General features: G+C 47.0%; 1 protein-coding gene across 2 annotated transcripts in view; it reads left to right on the top strand.

Moving 5' to 3' along the window:
* LOC139277606 (protein NDRG3-like) overlaps positions 1–25,866 on the top strand; it is a 130,798-nt gene extending 104,932 nt beyond the window's left edge. The window contains exons 13-18 of one of the 2 annotated variants that reach the window (XM_070896294.1): positions 1,072–1,123; positions 3,271–3,318; positions 4,003–4,038; positions 6,526–6,577; positions 8,908–8,922; positions 24,073–25,866. In XM_070896294.1, coding sequence (XP_070752395.1) covers positions 1,072–1,123; positions 3,271–3,318; positions 4,003–4,038; positions 6,526–6,577; positions 8,908–8,922; positions 24,073–24,236 — 367 coding nt within the window. In that variant the 3' untranslated portion in view covers positions 24,237–25,866. The remainder of the gene's footprint in view (positions 1–1,071; positions 1,124–3,270; positions 3,319–4,002; positions 4,039–6,525; positions 6,578–8,907; positions 8,923–24,072) is intronic. The other variant, XM_070896295.1, reaches the window with a different exon arrangement.
* Positions 25,867–26,583: the final 717 nt, after the last annotated feature.

The raw sequence follows: 26,583 nt of genomic DNA, 5'->3' as shown, positions 1-26,583 counted from the left end.
TTTCCATTTGCCAACGGTTGACGTTTATGTGATGACACTCTGTTGGCATCAAAGTGTTTGGCATCAGAACAGATTTCCAACCCACAGGATCTTGGATTCGATTTTCCCAGGTTTCTGGATGATTGTCGCACCTCTCAAAGCTTTACTTTAAATGACCGTTGAAATGTTCCCGTTGACTCTTCATTGTCACTTTGGAAAATTCCAGTACCCCATATTAACTTTGCATTCAGAGGGATCTGGATGTCCTTGCACATGAATCACAAAGTTAACATGCAGGTACAATTTGGAAAGCAAATGGTATGTTAGCTTTTGTTATAAAAGGGATTAGAGTTTTAGAGTAAAGAAGTCTTACTACAATTATACAGGGGCCTCACCTGGAGTACAGTGTACAGTTCTGGTCTCCTTAATTAAGGAAAGACGTACTTGTCTTTGAGGGAGTGCAATGAAGGTTCACTAGACTGGTTCCTCGGATGAGGGCATTGCCCTATGAGGAGAGATTGAGTAGACTAGGCCCATATTCCCTAGAGTTTAGAAGAATGAGAGGTGATCTAATTGAAACGTATAAAATTCTTAAGGAGCTTGACAGGGGTTAATGCTAAGAAAATGTGTTCTCTGGCTGGGGAATCTAGTACAAGGGGTCACAGTCTCAGAATAAGGACTGAGATGAGGAGAAATGTTCTCACTCAGAGGGTGGTGAATCTTTGGAATGCTCTACCCCAGAGAACGGCGGAGGCTCAATCATTGAGTATATTCCCCAAGACAGAGGTTGATAATCTTTTGGGAATTAAGGGATATGGGGGTAGCGCGGGAAGATGGAGTTGAGATAGAAGATCAGCTATGGTCTTGTTGGATGACGGAGCAGGCTTGAAGGGCCAAATGGCCGACTCCAATTCCTAGTTCTTCTACACTTAAGGTCTAGGTGATTCCTTGTTCTCCATGTTTTATGCTGCCTAATACTCAAGTCATTTTAGAAATTCTCTCGGTTTGATTATCCGTTGTTGACTTCTGTGTTGAGACCCATTGGGATAGTCTGCGGAGTGAGACTGAACCTTTCTTTCTATCTTCTCTCAGGTGCCCCGCTCTACTGGTTGTTGGTGACACCTCTCCTGCAGTGGAGGCAGTGGTAGGTGACTCGCCGGCCAATTCATTTATCGCTTGCTCTTCTGATCTGGCGTCTGTAACCATCAACCCAGAGAAATGTGTGTGTGTGTGTGCTTTAAATTAAAGCGGTGTTTGGTGTCGAGCAAACTCATTCACACAGCATTCCCATGGCCTGAGAAGGTGGATGGACAACTTTCAGCGCCATTTGGTCAGAGGTCACGCTCGCTTTCTATTCACCCCGTGACCTCACCCCTCATATTACAAACAAGATATATAAGGACAGGAGAGATTGCAAACAAGATTTACAAGGATGATACCAGAACTGAGAAGGTACAACAATCGAGAAAGACTGAATAGGCTGGGGCTCTTTTCTCTAGAAAAATTACTGAGGTGACCTGATTTCTTTTTCAATTCGTTCATGGGATGTGGGCATCGTTGGCAAGCCTGGCATTTATCGGCCAGCCCTAATTGCCTTTGAGAAGGTGGTGGTGAGCCGCCATTTTGAAGCGCTGCAGTCCATGTGGTGAAGGTACTTCCACAGTGCTGTTAGGGAGGGAGTTCCAGGATTTTGACCCAGCGACGATGAAGGAACGGCGATATATTTCCAAGTCAGGATGGTGTGTGACTTGGAGGGGAACATGGAGGTGGTGGTGTTCCCATGCGCCCTTGTCCTTCTAGGTGGTAGAGGTCGCGGGTTTGGGAGATGCTGCCGAAGAAGCCTTGGCGAGTTGCTGCAGTGCATCTTGTAGATGGTACACACTGCAGCCCGGGGGCGCCGGTGGTGGAGGGAGTGAATGTTTAAGGTTTAATGATGGAGGTCTTTAAAATTTTGAAGGGATTTGCTAGGATAGATGTAGAGAAGATGTTTCCACTTGCAAGGAGTCCAAAGCTAGGGGCCATCAATGTAAGGTAGTCACTAATAAATCCAATAAGGAATTCAGGAGAAATTTTCCCAGTGAGTGGTGAGAATGTGGAACTTGCGAGCACAAGGAGTGGTTGAGGCAACTAGCATAGGTGCATTTAAGGGGAAGCTAGATAAATACTTGAGGGAGAAAGTAATAGAAGAATATGTTGATAGTGTGAGATGAAATAAGGTGGGACAAGGTTTGTGTGGAGCATAAACACCGGCATACACCTGTTGGGCCGAATGGTTTGTTTATGTGCTGTAAAATTCCATGTTACTTGGTGAGTTCTGCAGGGTGAACACACACATGGTGTGTTGGAATCAAACTGTACCTGGGCCTCCCATCATCATCAGACTGTAAGTAAACTTGTACAGAACACACAGACCAATGCTAATCTGAACTGCGGATGCTAGAAATCTGAAATAAAAACGCTGGAACTACTCAGCGGGTCAGGCAGCATCTGTGGAGAGAGAAACAGAGTCAATGTTTCAGGTCGATGACCTTTCATCAGAACTGGAAGAAGTTAGAGATTTAACAGTTTATAAGTGGTTGGGGGGGCGGGGGGAGAAAGAGAGTGGTGGAGGAAAGAACAAAGAGCAAGGTCTGTGATCGGGTGGAGGGCAGGAGAGATGGTGCAAGGTGATAATGGGACAAGTAAAGGGACACAAGCTGGGTCCGGAGGATCTGTAGATGGTTACAGCAGAACCATTACCAGTCTCTGCTGTCCCAGAAAATGGGAGCAGTGCTTCTGATCTAAATTTTGAGGCCAGAAGGCTGTTAAGTGCTTAATCCAAAGATGAGGGAGAAGGGAATAGAGGGCTATGCTGATGGACTTGGATGAGGAAAGATGGGAGGAGGCTCAAGTGGAGCATAAATGCCGCCATGGCCTGGTTGGGCTGAATGGCCTGTTTCTGTGCCGTATATCCTGTGTAATCCTATGAGGTGGTGTTTCAGTCACATCTGGTATTATGTACAACTCAATGCAATCTCCTGACTTTAAACTGGCTAAGCTACAAATGCACTACAGCAACAGACCTACTACTGCAAGCAGGACAAGTATTGCTGGTGATGGAAGAGTCAGTATTCCAGTTACCAACAGGTTTACGCACTTTTATAGATGGTGTTCATCACTCTTATAGACGGCGCATATCTATCTTATAATGGATGGATGTACAGTGTCCCCTATGATATGCATTTGTGATGTTTTGGTACGACTACAGTACATTTGTTGGTAATGTTATCGGACTTTTCCCGTTGGTTCTAGGTGGAGTGCAATTCTCGGCTAAACCCAACCAACACAACACTACTGAAGGTGAGATTTCCCTCCCAGGCCCAGCGGGGCTTCCTGCTCTGTATGTTCGTTATCTTAAAGCGACACTCAAAAGTGGAAGAATCAGGATAACTAAAAGGGACATTACTGTAATGGTAACACGTCCACCAATAGGTTTCGTTTGTAAAGCCCAGCTGATCCCATATTCCATGCGTTCTACCATGAAGTCCGATTTGGCGGATGACCCCACTCCAGACTTGGTGATGGAGGAAGCAGCCGAGGGGGTTTGTCCAGGGTCGTTTCCCTGAGGAACTCCTGCAGGGATGTCCTGCAATGATTGGCCTCCAACAACCACAACCAGTTTCCTTTGTGTCAGATCAGATTCCAGGCATTGGCGAGGTTTCCCATTGACCTCAGTTTTGACAGTGTTCCTTGTTGTCATAGCCTATTGAATTCTTATCTTATCTGGATTAATACGAGCAATAGATGAAACCAGTTGATTTATCTATGGTTCTGGACGTTTGCTTGACCTTTCTTTAAGTCCTGTGGTAAGATTGTCCCCGATTGAATTTCCAAATAACTGGAATATTTATAACCATTAAGAGGACCGTGATAAACAGCAGTCAATGCCAACTATTCAAGGGCTTTTCGTGTATTGCTTCTGATCTTCTAGAATCAGGTTGCTCCTTGTACAGTAACATATCTCCTCTTCCACTTTATTGACAGATGGCGGATTGTGGAGGGCTTCCACAGGTGGTTCAGGTAAGTCAAGTCGGTACTGGCTCTTCCCGAGAGAGCATCAGTCTGAGCTTAGTCACCCTGTGTTAAAATCAGATTGTAATTGCCTGGAACGAAAGTCCTTCATTGCAGCCTCGTTTGGGATGGACATCTATTCTTAGCCGCAGTTTGTTTTTATCTTCTAGTATTTCTGCTGCACGTGCTCCCTCTAAGCAGTTACAGCTCAGTGTTTGAGAGTACGACACGTAGAGGTATTGAGCTAGAGTCAATGCAGCTTGATGTGTACCAGCCTGCATTGAAGCCAGTACTTCACCTCCCAAAAGTCTGTTTTCCTTCTAAATTTTTTTCTTTCCTGAGGTGTTGACTGATGATGGGGTATACAGTTATATCTCCTCTGTGATTGCAGTTATACCTCACCCACGTGACCGATGATGGGGTATATTATATCACTCGTGTGACTGATGGGGTATATTATATCACTCGTGTGACTGATTTTTTTTTTAGTCGTTCACTGGATGTGGGTGGCAAGGCCGGCATTTATTGCCCATCCCTAATTGCCCTTGAGAAGGTGGTGGTGAGCCGCCGCCTTGAACCGCTGCAGTCCGTGTGGTGAAGGTGCTCCCACAGTGCTGATGATGGGGTAGAGTTCCTCTTGGGGGACAATGTCACCCGATGAGTTCTACCCTCTTGTTTACACATCTGGTGGTTGGTCACAGAGTGTCAGTGGCAGAGGCCGAATAGCTCAATAAAGAATATTACGTGAAACAGGATGATCTGAAAGGTGGGTGGGGGGAGGGGGGGAAATCAGAGCAGGAATATCTTCTGTAAAATCGCCCAACAGGACTGAACTAGACCAAGAAACTGGAGAATGTGAACCCCACCCGTAGCACAAGCATTGCAACCAAAATGCAGTTTCACTCTTCTCTTTATTGCAAACCCTTCCAAAGGAGAATGTTGGTCGCAGTTATTTGTGAGTGTTTTATTTGGAATAGGGCGTGGAGAGAGTTTTGTCCCTACCTTGATGCTTCCACAGTAAAGACCTTCTTTACACCTTGTTCCTAGACCTTGGCCAGGGGTGCGCCACTACTCTGGTTTTGAGTGAGAGGGCTGAAGAGGATCCACTTTCCGAGCTTACCCCTCCTTGCCTGTGAGGAAGTGCCTACTCGCCACAAAGTACTTCCTTACTGTCATGTGATTTAAAAAAAAATTCATTCACGGGACGTGAGCGTCGCTGGCAAGGCCAGCATTTATTGCCCATCCCTAATTGCCCTTGAGTAGTAGGTGAGCCGCCATCTTAGCTTGCTAGGACATTTCCAAAGGCAGTTAAGAGCCACATATAGACCAGACCAGGTAAGGACGGCAGATTTCCTTCCCTGAAGGACATTCGTGAACCAGAAGGGTTTTTATGACAGTCCAATAGTTTCATGCTCACCATTACTGATACCCTATAGTAGCTTTTTAATTCCAGATTTATTTAATTAACTGAATTTAAATTCCCCAGCTGCCATGGAGGGATTTGAACTCATGACCCGGATTATTAGGCCAGACTTCTGGATTACAATGTCCAGCAACATAACCACTATACTACCGTACTCCTGGTGAATTCACAAGCCTAAATCCATCTCTTTCCCCTCCCACCCCCACCCTTATCAAAGTAATAGTCTCTCTACTTGCACTGTCTCCTTTCCACACAAAATGTCTGGCTAAGATAGGAGAGCCCATACTCTACTCTTGACCCCAGCACTTCAAGAAGTAGGAGCAGGAGTAGGCCATACGGCCTCTCGAGCCTGCTCCGCCATTCAATAAGATCATGGCTGATCATCGACCTCAACTCCACTTTCCCACCCGATCCCCATATCGCTTGATTCTCCTAGAATCTCAAAATGTATCTTTCTCGGCCTTGAATATATTCAGCGACACAGCATCCACAGCCTCTGGAGCAGAGAATTCCAAAGATTCATAACCTGCTAAGTGAAGAAATTCCTTCTGATCTCTGTCTTAAATGGCCTCTTAACCTGAGACTGTGCCCCCTTAGTTCTAGACACTCCAGCCAGGGGCTCAGCATCTACTCTGTCAATCCCCTTCAGAATCTTGAATGTTTCAATGAGATCACCTCTCATTCTTCTAAACTCCAGAGAGTATAGGCCCATTCTACACAATCCCTCAAAATAAGACAGCTCTCTCATCCCAGGAATCAATCCAGTGAACCTCCGTTGTACCACCTCCAAGGCAAGTATATCCTTCCTTAGATAAGGAGACCAAAACTGCGCACAGTACTCCAGGTGTGGTCTCACCAAGGCCCTGTACTACAATTGTAGCAAGACTTCCTTACTCTTGTACTCCAACCCCCTACATGCAATTTGCCATCCTTATTGCTTGCAGTACCTGTTTTTCTATTCTTCCTACCAAATTGGTGATGTGATGGTGACTGGTTGATAATTTGCCATTTATTTCGAATGTGTTGGCCAAAATAAGTCTGTTGATTAATGAGTGCCTGTGTTTGCATCCTAGCCTGGCAAGCTGACTGAAGCCTTCAAGTACTTTGTGCAGGGGATGGGCTACAGTAAGTACAACCTCTTGAACCTCGGTTATTTAATGGTGTGCTCTTCAAGGGCTTGTTTTTCAAGCCTGCATTTAGCCACTGGACTGTTTAATCCAGTGCTGCTTTTCGTTCTTGTTACTCAAGAACAATGTTTGACTTAGTGTAAGAATTCCCAGACTGGATGGGCACCATAAACGGGTGGAACGGGTTGCATTTCTCAGTAGAGATTCGGAAAGTACAGACTCGTTTAGCTTGATCAACGCTGAAAGCATTTTTCCCCTGGATTTCTTGGTGTTACGCAGTAGGTTAGACAGTGGAAGGTTGAATCTGTATCCTGAAGGTGCCCTCATGCAGGATCCACTTTGAATCTCCTGCCGTGTTTCCATAGCAACCTGTCCACGCCTAAGGGTATATTCCAGATGACAAGGCAAGGCTCACCCCCATGGTGTTTTTATTGGAGCAATTTTTCGCAGTGTTAATGTAACACGATTCATTAAATGATTTGATGGAAACCTTGCTGCCAGCGATAGAACACCCAGATTTCCCTTTAATCTGCGTATAACAATTTCACTGTTGAATCACAAATAATTGCTTGGAATTACATACAACTTACAGAATCAGGCCATTCAATACAACAGGCCCATACTGGTGTTTATGCTCCATACGAGCCTCTTCACACCTTAGTTCAGCTCACCCTATCACCATATCGCTCTATTCCTTTCTCCCTTATCTAGCTTCCCCTTAAAGGCATCTGTACTATTCGCCTCAGCTACTCCATGTGGTAGCGAGTTCCACATTCTCACCACTCTCTGGGTAAAGAAGTTTATTAGTGACTCTCTTATATTTATGGCCTCTAGTTTTGCGTTCCCCACAAGTGGAAACATCTTCTCTACGTTTACCCTATCAAATCCTTTCATAATCTTAAAGACTTCTATCAGGTAACCCCCTCAGCCTTCTCTTTCTAGAGAAAGGAGCCCCGGCCTATTCATTCTTTCCTGTTAATTGTACCCATTCAGTTCTGATATCATCCTTGTAAGTCTATTTTTGCACATTCTCCATGCTTTTATATCCATTGTGTTTAATGGACATCATAGAAAACAGACCCACCATTTCCAGAGACCTACTTTTGAGGGGACCTCGAGCCGAGTGGTGCAACACCCCTCAATGTTTCTTCCACCACCACAAATCTTCCCTCCGCCCAATTTATACTTTACTTTCTTCTATACAGAGCCCTAGTTTAGACCACAGCTGGAGCACTGTGAGCAGTTCTGGACACCACACCGTAGGAAGGATGCATTGGCCTTGGAGGGAGTGTAGCATAGGTTTACCAGAATGATACCTGGACTCCCAAGGGTTAAATTATGAGGAGCGATTACACAAACTAGGGTTGTATGGCCTGGAATTTAGATGGTTACGGGTGATTTTGATTGAAGTTTTCAAGATATTCGGGGGAACTGATAGGGTAGATAGAGAGAAACTGTCTGTTGGTTGGGGATTCTAGGACTAGGGGGTTATAGTCCAAAAAAGACAGTCAGACCTTTCAGGAGTGAAATTAGGAAACACTTCTACACACAAAGGGTGGTAGAAGTTTGGAACTCTGTCTCTCTGAGATTGCTTAGATTTTTGTCAATTAAGGGATATGAGGCAAAGGTGGGTACATGGGGGTGGGGTTACAGATCAGCCATGATCTCACTGAATAGCGGAACAAGCTCGAGGGGCTAAATGGCCTCCTGTTCCTATATCCTTCGCTTTCAGTCCAGTTTAATTTGTGTTTTGTAGCTCCTTCTGCCTATTCAGTTGGTGTTTCTATTTAGAATGCGATTAGTTCTGAATGGTGAACTTTAATAGTGAAGGGGTATTGCGGAGAGAAGCTACTGTTAAAAACATAAGAAATAGGAGCAGGAGTAGGCCATTCGGCCCCTCGAGCCTGCTCCGCCATTTAATACGATCCTGGCTGATCTGATCTTGGGCTCAGCTCCACTTCCCTGCCCGCTCCCCATAACCCTTGACTCCCTTATCGCTGAAAAGTCTTATCTATCTCCACCTTGAATATATTCAATGAAATACACACTGGGCACTTTTCTTTCTCCCTCTCCAGCCCAGAAGTGCTGAAGCTCACTGTTGTTTTTTTTTTTTGCTTTGCGGGGAATAGAGCGGAACTTTTCAATGCAAACACCTGTTGGGAGCTCACATTTATGGTTAAGACAAGAGCGGGGAGAAAGCAGGCCCTATAATGCAAGTAGTCCATTAAAGTGCTGGTCACTCTAGCGCTTCAGCTGTGCAGGTTGCAAGTCAACCAGGTTGAAAGGTGAGGTGGTGAACTAACTGTCCCATTACTGTCTTGTTTGCAGTGTTTCACAGTCATTGTAAGTATTTGAAGTAACTGGTTGGAATGTGTGCATGCTCTGGGGATTGGGGCCTCTGAATCACTGCTGCTGTCTTAACGGGGGAACAACCCCAGGGTTTCCTCTTGGGGAAAGCGACAAAAAAAATCCAGTATCAAATGTGTGGAAAAATCTCGAGGATTTGTGTTTGAAATAATGTCCCAGCTGCTGAGAGAGCTCTGTGATGCAGGTGTGTCATCCACATAAGAACATAAGAATTAGGAGCAGGAGTAGGCCATACGGTCCCTCGAGCCTGCTCCGCCATTCAATGAGATCTCGGCTGATCTTCGACCTCAACTCCACTTTCCTGTCCGATCTCCATATCCTTTGATTCCCTTAATATCTAAAATATCTATCAAACTCTGTCTTGAATATGGTCAACGACTGAGCCTCCACAACCCTCTGGAGTAGAGAATTCCAAAGATTCACCACCCTCTGAGTGAAGGAATTTCTCCTCATCTCAATCCTAAATGACCGACCCCTTATTCTGAGACTGTGACCCCTGGTTCTAGACTCCCCAGCCAAATCTCGTCCTGAAGCTCACTTTAAAAGTCACGCTAATTATCTAACTCCGACTTAAAATCCAATTGATAGCGGTGACCAATCCGACTCGCAGTGCGTGACATTCCCAGTGCCAGAATTCCTTTTGTTTCCTGACGGCTTATCCCGAATATCGTACTCCCTTTTCGTCACACCGCTTCACAGAATCCCAACTGTGGAAATTGCTGAGAAGTTGTTCAAAAAGTTATTTTGTTTTAATAGTTTTTATCTTGTAGAATCTTACTGCACAGAAGGAGGCCAGTCGGCCCATCGTGCCTGTGCCAGCTCTTTAAAAGAGTGGTCCAATTAGTCCCACCCCTCCCCTGCTCTTTCCCCGTAGCCCAGCAATTTCTTTTCCTTTTTAACTAGAGATCTAATTCCATTTGTCTACTTTGATAGGAGGTGGGTGGGGTGGTTTGAACCATCCACCTCCACGGAGGTGTGTGGGGGGCCTGACCCATCCACCTCCATGGCACGAACCTGGTATTGCAGTACTTCCAGGAACGGTGCAGTGGCTCTAGGCCTTTTGGCTAAGAGCATTGGCGCAGAGTGATCCTTGATGTGTGCAAGGTGACCTCTGGCGTTTGTAATCTGACAAAGAATTAGAAAGATTGGCAACGAATAAATAAATACAAAAATTTAAAAAAAATTTGTCTACTTTGGGAAATGTATTTTACGTTGAATCTCCTATAAATTTGGGATCGCCTTTGCTTACAATGTAACTGCAAGTAACCATTCCGTCGAATTTCATCTGCACGCAGCTCACTTGATTTTCTGCTGAAGGTTCATCAGCTTTATCTGTGTTTTTTTAAACACCAGACAGTTCTTTTGATTTTTGTCCCACCCACTCCACCCCCACCCTCGCTTTGTGGAAATGTCGTATGGCACTATTTCAAAGAAGAGCAGGGGAGTTATCCCCGGTGTCCTGGCCAATAGTTATCCCTCAATCAACATAACAACGACAGATTATCTGGTCATTATCACATTGCTGTTTGTGGGAGCTTACTGCAAATTGGGCACAAATTGGCTGACGCGTTTTCCCCACATTAGAGTCCAAAAGTACTTCATTGGCTGTAAAGCGCCTTGAGATGTCCGGTGGTCGTGAAAGGCGCTCTATAAATCCAAGTCTTTCTTTTAACCCCTGCATCACAGGTGGGATGGGAAACCCATCGTGCAGTGAGCTGCAGTCATGGCCCTGGTGCGAACTACCTGCTGGGACGTCCTCCTGCATCTGTTGGCTGTCCCGCAGGTGCCCCGGGGCTAGGGAAGGGCAACTTGACTGGCTTCCGCTTGTTTTCTAGTGACCCCCCTGCTGGAAGTGCGGCACGCAGACACAGGGAGAGGGCAGGACCAGGCTTGGCTGCGATGTTCCCCGTGGTTGAATAGTCCCCCCCACCCCCCCCCCGCCCGCCCCCGGAACTTTTACTGTCTGGGATCATGCCCAAGTAACAGGCAAGGTATCGTAAAGCAGCTAGGATCAGTGCACCATATATAGCCCCGCAGGGAGTTCACAAATTCAAATGTGGGGGTGGGGAGCAGTAAATTGGCACGGGGGAGGGCGAAATTAAAAAAAGAATGAGACCGTTCTGACTGTTGAGATCGGATTACCCATCCTCTTTGTGCCAAGTCTCTCTTAACAATCCCGATCAAATTCTTGAATTATTTAAATCCTCATCCCGAGATATTAGAAATAAATAATTTGATAGTTTCTCGCTCGCTCTCTCTCTCATAAATATTTCAATCCAGGCTCGCCTGTAACTAATCCAGAGGGGCGGATTATAATGCTGGAGCCTTTTGATACTGGAGAGAAACCCCCCCCCCCCCCCCAATGGAATCCCAAGGCTGTTCCCCCCTTTCCACAGTGTATGTTCGCGGCAATGGCCTTTGCAGTAGAACTAGATGCAGTGCCTGGAGGCAAAACTCCGTGAAACGCCTGATGTTGCTGGTCTGGTACCGTCACTGAGCCCGTCGTTTGCCGCATGTTTCAGAGCGTGTTTATTTCACCTGATATGTAACCCCCCCTCCCCCGGTCCTCGTGCTGTCTGATTGACAAAGGATGAATGAACCGTAAGCAAAGTGTGTAAACTGCCGCACCGACGGAGGGGGTGGGGGGCCACATCCACTGCATTATCTCTGTCTATGTGTAAAATCCCTCGGATATTTAATATACCTGTTTTTGAGGGGGGTTGAGGGCAAGTTTGGCTGCTCTCGGACGTTTTGGGCAGGGTGAGTGTTGGCCAAAAAATTAATAAATTCAGTCCACCCCATCCCATTTCACATACCTCCGCACCCCCCCCCCCCATTCACAGGCCGGGGTCAGTCAACATTCACCAAGGCCACTGTACCAGAATATGCTGAAACCCTGGAACTCCCTCCCTAACAGCGCTGTGGGAGCACCTTCACCACACGGACTGCAGCGGTTCAAGAAGGCGGCTCACCACCACCTTCTCAAGGGCAATTGGGGATGGGCAATAAATGCCGGCCTTGCCAGCGACACCCACATCCCAGAACACGTTTTTCAAAAAGCTCAAGTGGTAAGGTCCTCGCTGAGATGTAAAATATCGGCTAGTCTTTTCACAAAAAAAACAAGTTGCGCTGCTGAGAACAATGAACGGCAGAGGATTGACGACCACGATCCTTGTTACAGGAGCGATCTCTCTCCCATTGTGCCCCAATCCAGCTCCATTCACGCATTTAAAACAAGTGACGAGAGTTACATGCAGACAGAAATAATTCACTGGAGTTGCACACTTTAGCAGGGAGTGGACTGACCTACTTTAAGCTGGGCCGGATGGCACCCGCCACCCAGCCTCGGCCTTTCCTGTGCTTGTCGGGGATAATTTCATTTGATTGTTCTGTGCGATTCTGAGCGGACAGCACCTTTTTCCCGTGCGTTGTTATTTATTGACGTGCTCGATTCTGTTCACTTGCTCCTTCACCGACCCTCACTTACGCCCACCTGTATTTCAGTTTGTGCTATCAGGTGCTTTTCACAGAACAGTGGCGCACGCGTTATTACTCTCTTCCCCCCCCCCCACCCCCACCCTGTTAATCAAAGTTATAGCAGGTTACATTCAAGAAACATTAGTGTATAAGGTTGGGGTGGAGCGGATAAACTCCCAAATCCATGGACGTGCCCGGCTGCTGCTTTGATGACCGTGAGCTGGTTTGGATTACGATCGGATTAATGTGAATGCAAATTTGTTGAAAACCAGTCACTCGCTGAATAATGACGGACTGGCTGTGCTTTGAACGAAGGGGACGTCTTTTCTGGGTTTTATAGGATCCTAGAATGATGCAGCGTAGAAGGAGGTCATTCGTCCCATCGCGCCTCTGGCCGCACGCTGTTGCAGTCTGCCTCAGTGACCTGAAGGAGGCGCAGTTTTTCTGTTTGATGTTGGTGACGAGTTCTCCCGTTTGCCTCCAGTGCCACTGTTTCTTCTCCCCAGAATCAGTCCCCCGAGTCATTCTGGACCCGGGCTCCTGTTGTGGGAGGCTTTGCAGCAAAGCTGAGAAATGTAATTTGTGCCCATCGATGTCTAATGGGAGACAAAGGCAGGCAATCCTGAGATAATCGACTTTAGAAATGCCTTGACACGTAGCTCACCCTCTGGCTGTTTCTTCCAATGAGCAGATGTGCCCTTGTGTTGTCAGTCACTCTTGGAAAGAAATAAGGCAATTAACCAATGTTCCCTTCAGGGGGCCCCGTGCAGCTGACTGGTTAATGGGAAACCGCGTATGCGCGAAAATTAGAATGGGCCGCGCACCCATTCAACTGTAAAGACTTGATCAATTGTGACCCAACCAGGAACAGATGTTCCTTCCCTTCACTTCCTAACCCTGCACTCCCTGTAGCTCAGTCCCCCACTCTCCCATCGGCCCACCTCCCCCAGTCTCTCTCTCGTTCTCCCCTGACCCCCATTCCCCAGTCTCCCCCTCTTCCCTGACCCCCATTCTCTCTTTCCCTCTTGTCCCATTCCCCAGTCTCACCCTCTTCCCTGATATCTCTCTCTCTCTCTCTCTCTCTCTTCCCCCCCCACCCCCCCTGTCCCCAGCCAGTCTGTTGCTAGGCTACCTCCAACCTAAAGCCTCAAAAGATATGAGTGCAAGCCCTGTATTGGAGACTCTCTGACATTATCTCTTACCGGAGGTGCCTGGCCTCCACAAGAGTGCAGCTGACATTGACAATTAGCTGCAGAGGGCGGCTTGACCAAATACTTACTATTTTGCAAGGAGTAATTATAGTCCCTCATGGGGTGAAGCTGCTATTGAATTGCTTCCTGTTGGCGCTGTTGGCAAAGGAACTGCTCAGTGTGGTGTTGATCCCATGAAACTAGAAGGCTCCTGGTTCAATTCCCGGTTTGCACAGAGTTCGTTGTTCTCAGTTGGTCAGAAGTGAATACTGCACACTCATCCTCTAGGTTAGCGAGGAGAAATACAGATCATGTTCCCACCCGAATCGCAATCCAGTGACCCGTGCTGGAAAGTGGACATCAGGTATGAAGAGGATTAGGTCAGTTGTGATGCCTGCTGTGGGAGAATAGCCTGCCAGCACTCGTTATCCACTTGCGTATGATGCAAGGCTAACTTGGCAAGATACCGAAGGGGCTGTCGGTGCCCATTGAACGGTAGTTAGCAGAGTCGGTGCCTTCAGAAGAGAAAATGAGGAAATTGGGGGGTGAGGGAAGAAAAGAAGGGAAAATAGCTTACTAAACACACATTCTGTTGTGTGCATGTCTTTATATATAAAAATACACTTTATTCTCATGTGCAGCAATGACAGGAAGTGCTGTGTTATTTGGCATCACGTTGACTGCTACTGACAAGGCAATAATAGCTGATAGTCAAATCCTGTGTCATAACACTAACGGTAAAGGCAACACCTGCTATTCTTACTTCCTCCACATGATGGTGCAATCTCTAAAAAAAAAACAATACGAGAATTTGTGTTATTCTTCCTTCCTCCAGAGGTGGCGATGTAACCTCTCCTGACCTGTTACAACAAACACAGCTTAAAAAAAGATGTTATTGTCTAATAGAATCATAGAATAGTACACAACAGAAGGAGGCCATTCGGCCCATTGAGTCTGTGCTGGTTCTTTCGAAGACCAATCCAGTTAGTACCACTCCCCCCGATGTCACAGGAGATTCACCAACGTGTATCTATTCCGTCTAGGCTCGGGGTTCGGATGGCGGCTACAAGCCACTCGAGCTTTACCTGTGATTTATTGTATGTGAGACCCTTTGAACCACATGTTACACGCTCTCTGTTTTCCTTATTCTCTACGTAATGGCACGGGAGTATGTAAGCATGAAGCCAAGAGGATTATAATCTGGTTGTAGTTTTCGGGTAAGACCCCCCCCATCTGTTGCGTGAGGAGCCTTGCGGTTTGGTTTCAGGCCGAGCTCCCCTTCACCGGTCTTGCAAAGCCCCCACTCTTTGGCGTCGCAGTATGTGAAGCGGTGACAGCAAAGGTCGATGGTTGTATGGCCTATCAGTTAATTGGAGACCTTAGCAACTGATGCAAACTCCGAGCAGCGAGGTCACAAAGGGACTGACGGGGAAATAGAGAGGAGTGGAAAACGGTCTACATTATAGAACCCCCCCCCCCCCCACCCAGGGGTTTCCAGAGCCTGCGCACCTCGCACTTGCATTAGTATTTTCTGACCCTCAATCCCCCCTCTTCCTCTGTGTGTTACAGCCTTTGTAACATACTCCCAGCTGTCTGATGTTAGTACTGTGTGTAACGTGGATTTGTATGATCAATAATAACCTGGTTCTTTTCCTGTGTCCACCCACCCCCCCCCCCTACTCACCCGCTTGCAGTCCCGTACGTTCAGCTCAGCCACCTGCACAGTGAAACAGGTAGCTCTATGTGCATTCCGTGTTTCCCATCACGCTTTAGTGTTTCCCACAATCCTTCACTCTCTTCCTCTGTACCAATGGTTCCATCTTGCGATTCTTTGCACTAAGTTAGTGCCAAGATGATCCAGATCACAAAAAGCAAATATGTTCTTACAGTCCACACCTCTTAATTCAAAGTTGCATAATTCTGATAATTCAATCTTTTTGCATTAAATTCCTGCTTTTAGGCGTTAGTAGTTTGCTGAATTCAAACTGTTGGATAATTATTATTCAAACTGATGACTTTGAATCATCAGGGGTAGACTGTATTTCATAAAACAAAAGTGGCCGTGAACACTTTTGTCTCTGCTTATTTACAAGCCATTTAATCAAGGTTGCGACGTGATCGATGGTAAGTATTCATGGCTGGTTTTTATTTCTCTCCGTTGCATTTTGCGACACTTGAATTCAATTTCCAGCTTTTCCCGAAGTTTCTGGAAAACCCTTCCAGCATGGAACTCGCGATCCCAGAGAAACGCCATTCAGGGTACCATACTGTAATGTATTTGCTTCATGGGTTCTTGCATAAGAATTCATAGCAACACATTGCTATTAATAACTAGTTGGTTTATTAACAAAGGTTTAACAATCACACTGCACATTACCAGTTCATCCACTAGGCTCACAACGGCATGCCTCATCGTCGATGACCTAGACCCAACTGATTGGGCTTTTATTGAGTCTTGTGAACATCACATGACTGGCTAAGCCACTCACAATGCAACAGCTCTACAACTATTTTAAGCAGAACATTAAATCACGTGCCCCCTTAAGGCACTAGAACCTACAAATTTCCAAATAAACTTTTACGGAAACTTAAATCAAATTAAAATTTGGTTGTCGGAGGTGATGATGCACTCCAGTCCCTCGGGCGCCCACCTCTCGCGGAAGGCTGCGAGCGTACTGGTGGACACCGCGTGTTCCATCTCCAGGGAAACCCTGGCACGAACGTAGCCATGGAAGAGAGGCAGGCAGTCGGGCTGAACAAAGCCCTCTGCCTAGACCTGTTAATAGCAACAGCTCTACAACTCTTTTGATTGGAGAAAATAAACATTAACTCAAGTGCCCCCTGATTTGGGGGACACTTCAAACACTTTCAAACAAGTGCCCTTTTTTGGGGGTTTTTTTGTGGGGTTTTTTGGGGCACTCAAAGCATAAATTTACAAGTGCCCCCTATAAAAGGGGAGGGGGACACTAAAACCGGCAATTAAAACAAATTAAACTTTAAAACATATAAAATCAAATTAAAATTTGGTTGCCGGGGGTGATAATGCACTCCAGTCCCTCCGGCGCCCACCTCTCGCGGAAGGCCGCGAGAGTACCGGTGGACACCGCGTGCTCCATCTCCAAGGACACCCTGGCGCGGATGTACCCGCGGAAGAGAGGCAGGCAGTCGGGCTGAACGACCCCCTCGACCGCCTGCTGCCTGGACCGGCTGATGGCCACCTTGGCCGTGCCCAGGTGCAGTCCTACGAGGAGGCCCTCGGACCTACCCGCTCCCCTCCGCACAGGGTGCCCAAAGATCAGGAGTGTGGGACTGAAGTGCAACCAGAAATTGAGGAGCAGCCCCTTTAAATAATGGAACAGGGGCTGCAACCTCGCACATTCTATAAAAACATGGAACACGGACTCCTCCAGACCGCAGAAATTGCAGGCGGCCTGGGAGCCCGTGAACCGGCTTAAAAATTTGTTGCACGGGACTGCTCCGTGCACCACCCTGCAGGCCAAGTCCCCGATAAATAGTGGGAGGACTCCCGCGTAGAGTGCACTCCATCGGGGACCCCCGCCTCCTCCGGACGGCAAGATGGTACGCCATGGCGTGTCCGGATGGCAGACGAGGATGGCAAGGTTGAGAGGCAACAACAGCTCTACAAACCTGTGAGCATACTAGCAGGTGCATACGTTACACACACACACAATGCCAAATCATACAGTCGCGATATATTAAAGAGCCCTGGAATGTATAAAAATGAAACGCTCGAGTCATTTGACAGAAGCTGTAGGGGGAGAAATGAACACTAAGCCAAAGAAGCAGCGATACGCAGAGGTGACCAAAAGCGTGGTCAAAGAGGTGGGTTTTAAGGAAGGGCAGAACGGTTTTGAGAGGGAATTCCAGAGCCTTGGGTCTTCAGTGGCCTGAGACCCTGTATAATGGGGAGAATGGCAGGTCAATGGCTCGCTCCTGAATGAGGAATAGAAAACTGTTGGTAGGTATTGAAAAATACTTTGGTGACGAGGAGAGTCCAATCTTTGCCTACTTACCAAAAACTGAGTTAAAAATGGAGCAATGTTTAAAGGAAAAACCTGCCAGAATGTCCTTGTGGGACTAAGAGCACTGGCTGAAGAAAGGGGAGCGCTCACTGTTGCGATACCAGGAGTGCGATAGTCGAAGGGAAAAGATTGAGTGCGGCAAATCTACTCGTGAAATTTAAACTTCTTGTGCATTGGAATTGCAAGCTGATGTGAATTCTATTCCATTGCAATGTTTAGTTGGCTTGTTTGGGCGTGGCTCTCCCCTCCTTGCATGGCATTTTCCTCTTTGTGCTGTGATAACATTGTGACCCGCTTCCCGATTTGGTGTGTGTGTGATCGCGCGTTGGTATCGAGAGTCTCGCAGACCTCCACTCTGTCTCCCACCTCAATCCAGGAAGCATCCTGCACATGAACAAAGTGGGGCTTGCGAGTCAAACAGACCATATTTTTCTTTAGTCACTGCCTCGCTGAGGTGAGGTGTGCGGGGCTGTGGGTTTTGAGGTAATCGTGATGGGCCTTGAGGTAAAACGTTCTGGTTTATCTGGGGTGAACAAATTGGTGGTCGGCCTTAGCTCATTGGTAGTACACTCGGCTCGGAATCAGGAGATCCTGATGAACGTTAACCAGGCCCCCATCTGCTCTTCAACTGGATGTAGAAAATGCCCTAGTACATTGGAGGAAGAGAATGGGCATTCTCCTGGTGTCCTGATAAATATTTATCGCTCAACCAACATCACTAAAACAGATTATCTAGTTGTGTACATCATTGCTGTTTGTGGGACATTGCTGTGTACAAACTGTCTGCTGCTTTTGTCTACGCGACAGTAGCTATACTTCAAAAGTAATTAATTGGCTGTAAAGCGCTTTGAAACATCCTGAAAATGTGAAAGCGCTCTATAAATGCAAGTTCTATCTATCGGGGCCATACAAGCTTAGCTGCATATTTAAGCTGATTTCACCCTCTCTCTTTCCCCCTAACTCATGGGAGAGGCTAAAACGCGGACAACTGCAACCAATTGAGGAGTCCTCTGTTGGAAATTCCTCTCCGGGCCCCCTTGGGCAACCAAGCAAGCCCCAGGAGCCGAGCCTTAATCATTCTCGAAGGCCCATTGATACTCATTGGCCGGACATCTTCACCCGACCCTTTGGAAGTCTGTCGTTGGGAAGCCAGCCACATTCTTCCAGCTGCCGCTTCTAGTTGTCTGGTATATTTGCCCTGAACTACACGACAACCCTTTGTGGAAGGGTTGCGCAAGCTCCTCTTCCGGCTTCTGCCATTGTCGCTCTGAGGCCAGCAGCTAGGAGGTGTCCTCCTGTGGAGGACCTTTCCCCTCCCCTCCCCCGCCCAGTTTGCAATTGTGCGAAGTTGCCCATGGACCTACATATGGTGCATCCTGTTGAGGCTCCGATGATTTATGCTAATGCAGCAACAACTTGTATTTGTATAGCGCCTTTATTGAAGTTTTTTAAAGTCCCAAGGTGCTTCACAGGCACGCTACCAAACAAACTTTGTCACCGAGCCCCGTAATAAGATTTTAAGGACAGGTGACCAAAAGCTTGGTCAAATAGGTAGGTTTCTAAAGGAGGAGAAAGAGGCGGAGCTGCTTTGGGAGGCAATTCAGGAACTTGGGGTCTAGGCACCTGAAGTCACGGCCACCAATGGTGAAGCGATTTAAAATCTGGGATGCTCAAGAGGCCAGAATTGGGAGGATCGCAGAAATCTGAGAGTTGTAGGGCTGGAGATTAGAGATAGGGAGGGGCGAGGCCAGGGAGGGATTTGAAAACAAGAATGAGAATTTTAATAATCGAGGCATTACTTACCCGGGAGCCACTGTAGGTCAGCGAGCAGAAGGGGTGATGGGTGAGTGGGACTTGGTGCGAGTTAGGACACGGGCAGCCGAGTTTTGGATCTCCTCAAGTTTACGGAAGGTAGAGAGTGGGAGGCTGGCCAGGAGTGCGTTGGAATAGTTGAGATTAATCGATTGTAAACATCATCTCTCCGGGGAGTTATCACCTGGTGCTGAAATGCCACAACATAGAAATGACGCAATATAGAAATTAAACGACTAAATTACACGGGGGACATTTCATTTCTGTGCTCAACCTTCCCAAGTTTGTGGGAGCCCTGAACTTAAAATATGGTCTGTCTCCCAACCCTGGCTCTTCCATTGCAAGGTGACATGCTTTGTTGATGCAGTGCATCATGGGAACGTCCGCTCTCCATAGTAACAACAGAGATTGCGGGAAGTCCGATGATGCAATGCCTGGGGGCCTTTCCGTGTGCAGTCGGAATGAGACCGTTTCACCAAAATCCCGCGCAGACCTTGCAAGTTTGCTCGTGGAAGTTTCCTGGAGAAACCGTGTTCAAAGTGAGTTGCCAGGAAAATTATATCTCGGCATGTTTTTTTCCCCCAACAAATGCCCAATGTACCATCGCCGGCCTGTTTTGAGGCAATTGGTCTGAGCCAGGGCCCGGGCTGCACTAGTTTGTCGGCACCCAGCTGTCCCCAAGGTTCTGCCTCAAGTCACAATGACTTTGGATTTTTTTTTAAATAATGCTGGCCATATGCAAACAGCAAACATTGGAAAGGTCGTTCGGCGTCTGTGAAGAGAAAGGATAGGCAGGGCCCTTTGGTGCAGAATCCTTCGTCAGTATCGCCTCTGTTATGGAAATTTAAAATTAACGTCAACTTGCACCTAGTAAAACATCTCAAGGCACTTCACAGAAGCACGATCAGGTAAAAATGGACACTGAGCCAAAGAAGGAGCTATTAGGACAGGATTCTTAGTCAAAGAGGTAGGCTTAAAGAAGAGATTAATGCAATAGTTAGAATGGACATTAGCTTGGATGATCTGGAATCTATATGGGTAGAACTGCAGAACACCAAAGGGAAAAAAACGTTAGTGGGAGCTGTGTACAGACCTCCAAACAGTAGTAGTAATGTTGGGGAGGGCATCAAACAGGAAATTAGGGGTGCATGCAATAAAGGTGTAGCAGTTATAATGGGTGACTTTAATATGCACATAGATTGGGCTAACCAAACTGGAAGCAATACGGTGGAGGAGGATTTCCTGGAGTGCATAAGGGATGGTTTTCTAGACCAATATGTCGAGGAACCAACTAGAGGGGAGGCCATCTTAGACTGGGTGTTGTGCAATGAGAGAGGATTAATTAGCAATACCGTTGTGCGAGGCCCCTTGGGGAAGAGTGACCATAATATGGTGGAATTCTGCATTAGGATGGAGAATGAAACAGTTAATTCAGAGACCATGGTCCAGAACTTAAAGAAGGGTAACTTTGAAGGTATGAGGCGTGAATTAGCTAGGATTGATTGGCGAATGATACTTAAGGGGTTGACTGTGGATGGGCAATGGCAGTCATTTAGAGACCGCATGGATGAACTACAACAATTGTACATTCTTGTCTCGTAAAAATAAAAAAGGGAAGGTGGATCAACCGTGGCTATCAAGGGAAATCAGGGATAGTATTAAAGCCAAGGAAGTGGCATACAAATTGGCCAGAAATAGCAGTGAACCTGGAGACTGGGAGAAACTTAGAACTCAGCAGAGGAGGACAAAGTATTTGATTAGGGCAGGGAAAATGGAGTACGAGAAGAAGCTTGCAGGGAACATTAAGACGGATTGCAAAAGTTTCTATAGATATGTAAAGAGAAAAAGGTTAGTAAAGACAAACGTAGGTCCTCTGCAGTCAGAATCAGGGGAAGTCATAACGGGGAACAAAGAAATGGCGGACCAATTGAACAAGTACTTTGGTTCAGTATTCACGAAGGAGGACACTAACAACCTTCTGGATATAAAAGGGGTCAGAGGGTCTAGTAAGGAGGAGGAACTGAGGGAAATCCTTATTAGTCGGGAAATTGTGTTGGGGAAATTGATGGGATTGAAGGCCGATAAATCCCCAGGGCCTGATGGACTGCATCCCAGAGTACTTAAGCCTTGGAAATAGCGGATGCATTGACAGTCATTTTCCAACATTCCATTGACTCTGGATCAGTTCCTATGGAGTGGAGGGTAGCCAATGTAACCCCACTTTTTAAAAAAGGAGGGAGAGAGAAAACAGGGAATTATAGACCGGTAAACCTGACATCGGTAGTGGGTAAGATGATGGAATCAATTATTAAGGATGTCATAGCAGCGCATTTGGAAAGAGGTGACATGATAGGTCCAAGTCAACATGGATTTGTGAAAGGGAAATCATGCTTGACAAATCTTCTAGAATTTTTTGAGGATGTTTCCAGTAGAGTGGACAAGGGAGAACCAGTTGATGTGGTATATTTGGACTTTCAGAAGGCTTTCGACAAGGTCCCACACAAAAGATTAATGTGCAAAGTTAAAGCACATGGGATTGGGGGTAGTGTGCTGACATGGATTGAGAACTGGTTGTCAGACAGGAAGCAAAGAGTAGGAGTAAATGAGTACTTTTCAGAATGGCAGGCGGTGACTAGTGGGGTACTGCAAGGTTCTGTGCTGGGGCCCCAGCTGTTTACACTGTATATTAATGATTTAGACGAGGGGATTAAATGTAATATCTCCAAATTTGCGGATGACACTAAGTTAGGTGGCAGTGTGAGCTGCGAGGAGGATGCTATGACGCTGCAGAGCGATTTGGATAGGTGAGTGAGCAAATGCATGGCAGATGAAGTATAATGTGGATAAATGTGAGGTTATCCACTTTGGTGGTAAAAACAGAGAGACAGACTATTATCTGAATGGTGACAGATTAGGAAAAGGGGAGGTGCAACGAGACCTGGGTGTCATGGTACATCAGTCATTGAAGGTTGGCATGCAGGTACAGCAGGTGGTTAAGAAAGCAAATGGCATGTTGGCCTTCATAGCGAGGGGATTTGAGTACAGGGGCAGGGAGGTGTTGCTACAGTTGTACAGGGCATTGGTGAGGCCACACCTGGAGTATTGTGTACAGTTTTGGTCTCCTAACCTGAGGAAGGACATTCTTGCTATTGAGGGAGTGCAGCGAAGGTTCACCAGACTGATTCCCGGGATGGCGGGACTGACCTATCAAGAAAGACTGGATCAACTGGGCTTGTATTCACTGGAGTTCAGAAGAATGAGAGGTAACCTCATAGAAGCGTTTAAAATTCTGATGGGTTTAGACAGGTTAGATGCAGGAAGAATGTTCCCAATGTTGGGGAAGTCCAGAACCAGGGGTCACAGTCTAAGGATAAGGGGTAAGCCATTTAGGACCGAAATGAGGAGGAACTTCTTCACCCAGAGAGTGGTGAACCTGTGGAATTCTCTACCACAGAAAGTTGTTGAGGCCAATTCACTAAATATATTCAAAAAAGAGTTAGATGTAGTCCTTACTACTAAGGGGATCAAGGGGTATGGTGAGAAAGCAGGAATGGGGTACTGAAGTTGCATGTTCAGCCATGAACTCATTGAATGGTGGTGCAGGCTAGAAGGGCCGAATGGCCTACTCCTGCACCTATTTTCTATGTTTCTGTGCTTTAAGCAGCATCTTACAGGAGGAGAGGTGGAGAGGTTTGGTGAGGGAACTCCAGAGCTTAGGCCTAAACAGCTGAAGTCGGTGAGGCAAAGAAAATGGGAGACGCACAAGAGATGGAGGAACGCAGGGTTCTCGGAGGGTTGGGGAGGGGGTGGGAGATGGTGAGTCCACGGCGGAATTGGAACACATTTCAACACCATCGAAACTGTTCCGTGTTACGGTTGGTCGTGGCTTCGTGGTACCGAGCCACACGGAACACGGGGAGTCCACAGTGCGATCCGTTAGCCGAGTTAATCCCCTGATCTGGGGAAGGGAAAAATCCCACCGGATTCCCAACTCCTGACTGACGTTGAGTTGCCCTGTCGGAAAGTGCACGTGGGTAAGGAATTGGGCTGTGAAACCTCCGTAAAAGTTGGAAAAGTCACTTTTTAAAAAAAAAAAATCAATTGTCGCCAAGTGCGACTGGGCAAGCAGATCTACCTCGCTCGGATTGGAGTAAGGGGACATTGAAGAATGAGCTTGCTTTTTGGGGTGTTCAACCCCAAAAATCCCCTTCAGTTCGAGTGTTTTCCAGTGTGTCAGACCTGTAGCAGAAAGCAAGGCTGCTGTGAGATGGGGGAGGGAGGGTGCTTTCAATTAATAGAGCAACTTAGCTTCAAAGAACACCGATACAGCTTGACAAAACCATTTCTGGCCCTTTGGTAGAAGCTTCCAACCCAGTCGATGGTCCAATTTTCAGAAGTTCTCCCCAGGAAACACAAATCCAGCAGGCTTGTAAGCAGAACTGATTAAATAACAGATGTCGGATTTGCATTTTAATTATTATATTTTTGTGTGTGTGTGTGTGTGTTTTCTGCCTCCCCCTCCCTCCTCTTCTCCCTCCCCTTCTCCCTCCCGCTCTCTTTCTCTTCCCCCTTCTCTCTCTCCCTCCTCCTCCTCTCCATCCCAGTGCCAGCGGTCAGCATGACCAGACTTGTCCGGGCTCGCTCCACCGCCAGCGTGGGATCTGGAGACACCAGCCGCAACCAGGCTCCCGCCAGCAACCAGGCAGAGGCCATCGGGAACAGCGAAACGGTGCGGTCCAGGCCTCAAACCATGGAGCTCTCCTGCTAAAACGCCGGCTTCGTTCCTTTATTTATTTGTGTTTTTTTTTTGTTGTTGTTCCGAGTCAAGAGATCGTCAACCTGGCTGAGTTGCGGCTTTAAAACAAAAAAAAAATGAAGAAACCCAACAATGGAGAGCCGTGTTTAATCTTGTTTAATTGTGTCTCTTTAGTGCATGCCTGACAACACTGGTTGCTGCTCTTACACTGTAGTTGACGCTCCTTGTTTTCATTTCTTTGGATTATTCTAGTGGTACAGAATGCGCACTTCCATTCCATAATTCCCTGTGTCTTCAAAGCAACTTGTGTCTTCTGTGGATTTAAAGTGGCAGCACCAGAATTTCCCTCCGCTCTCTGTGGCTGTAACCAATGGACAGATAACCAACCTTTTAAAAAATCTAGAATAAGGTTATTTTTATCTTTTTTTGGAAGGATTTTTTTTTTCTTTGGCGTTGTGCCCCATCGCCTCCGCATCCGAAGGTTGTAAGTTTGGACCCCAAAGCCAGGTTTGAACTCCTAATCTAGGTTGACACTGCCGTGCAGTTACCCCCCCAAGTGAGCGCTGCACTGTGGAGAGGCACAGTGTCACTTTTGGATGAGACTTTTTAAACCCAAGGTCGCGTGTGGAGGCGAAAGATCCCGCGGCAGTGTTCGAATCGACGAAGTCGGGTGTTCTCCCCTGGTGTTCCTGGCCCACCCGGCCTCGGGTAACGCCCACAAAAAAACAACCACCGATTCACTGGCCGCCTGTCTCCTTGCTGTTTGTGGGACATCCTTGGTGCGGAGCGGCACAGCCGCCGATGCACTTCGAGACACAAGGCCACATTTGTAACTGCAAGTGTAAATGCAGCAGCTACGATGAAAACTGCCCTGTGCTTTATTCGGCGTGAGCGGTCGGCTGGGCAGCTGCTCGGAATGAGACCGGCTGCAAAACCCATCTCGACATTTGGAGCTGCATTTAGAGGCCGGGACGAGGTGCATCAAAGTGCACTGCTTTTTATTTTGCATGTGACTGTTTGGCACAACTCTCTGTCCAGCTGAACAAGGCCTGTGATTGCGGCTTGGTCTCAGTTTGGCGTCACGGTGGGACACCGTTATCGGGAACGGTTGTGGGACTGCCCTTGTGTATTCCTGCAACCCTTTATTTCCCCCCTCCCAGGATGTGAATGCCCTTTTTTTTTTAAATAATACATTCTAATTCATTTACTCTCTGCTTCTTCCCCCTCCCTCGCTTTCTGTTTAAAGATTTTGAGCTTGAATTTTTTTTTTTTGTTGGTTTTGTTGTTTTTCTTCTTCTCGTTGTTTGCCATACAGTGAGAGAACCGTGCCGGGCGCAAGCCAAACCCGCCCCCCCCGTGCGATCAGTGTCTGCGTTCACCCCCCGGGCAGCTTTTTACTTTGTGTTTGTTTGCCCACGTGAGCCGGAGCACTAGCTTGAAAAAAAATAAAACAAAAAAAATAAAAAGAATATCACAGGCACAAAAAGCTAGTCGTGTGAGCTTGTGGTGTCTGTGCGTGCAGGTTCGTTGTGATAAAACTACAGGCATTTGACACTATTGCTGTCCTTTAAAAGATCTAGAGGTGAACAAAACGGCTGACTTTGAAATAAAGGCAAGCCCTGGCTTGCGATTCTAGAAGTGACTGCTGTGTCCCGATGTTTTTTATGCAGAATTCCTTTAATGCATTTATTAAAATCGAAATTTCTTGCGTGCAAATTGGCGGCCGTGTCTGCCTGCCAAACAACAATGGCCGTGCTCCATTCGTTGGGTGTGAAGCGCTTTGGGACGTGAAAGTCACTATATAAATGCAAGTTCTTGCTATTGAGCGTATGACAGGCACACAAGATAATCATTTAACGGTGGAACAGGCCCAAGGGCCTGAATGGCCTACTGTTCCTATGACACGGCCGCGGTATGGTTCCGGAGATGCCAGCAGCCCTCTGGAAGCTTGCCAGGTTGAAGCTGAGTTTTGGCAGACTATTCAAACATAGAGGGCATCGCTCAGTCCTGCCCTTACTCGAAGTCCGTATACCAGTCCTAGTGAGATGTTAAGATTGCAGAATCAGCTTGTTGTATAGCTTTGTGCTCACAGTATCATCAGAACACACTTCCGAGCCCAAGTGACAGTCGGAAACACGATCCTTATATATTATTTAGCACATGCTTTTTTTTAAAGTCACCAATTAATGCCAAAAGCCGGTGTAACCTGAGCTTGTAAGGTTACTGAGCATTGGACAGTGCAAGACATCTGTAATCTCACAGGAGCGTCAAAGGACATTACTGTGGCTGTAATTTTATTCCTTTCTCCCACTCCTGCCTCCCCCATGCCCTTGCCTGCATGTCCTTCTCCAGCTGGATG

This window comes from Pristiophorus japonicus, chromosome 12, assembly GCF_044704955.1.
Source record: "Pristiophorus japonicus isolate sPriJap1 chromosome 12, sPriJap1.hap1, whole genome shotgun sequence".
In the NCBI taxonomy this organism is placed as follows: domain Eukaryota; kingdom Metazoa; phylum Chordata; class Chondrichthyes; family Pristiophoridae; genus Pristiophorus; species Pristiophorus japonicus.
The sequence above is the reverse complement of the archived record's forward strand: the minus strand, read 5'-3'. Positions and strand labels throughout refer to the sequence as shown.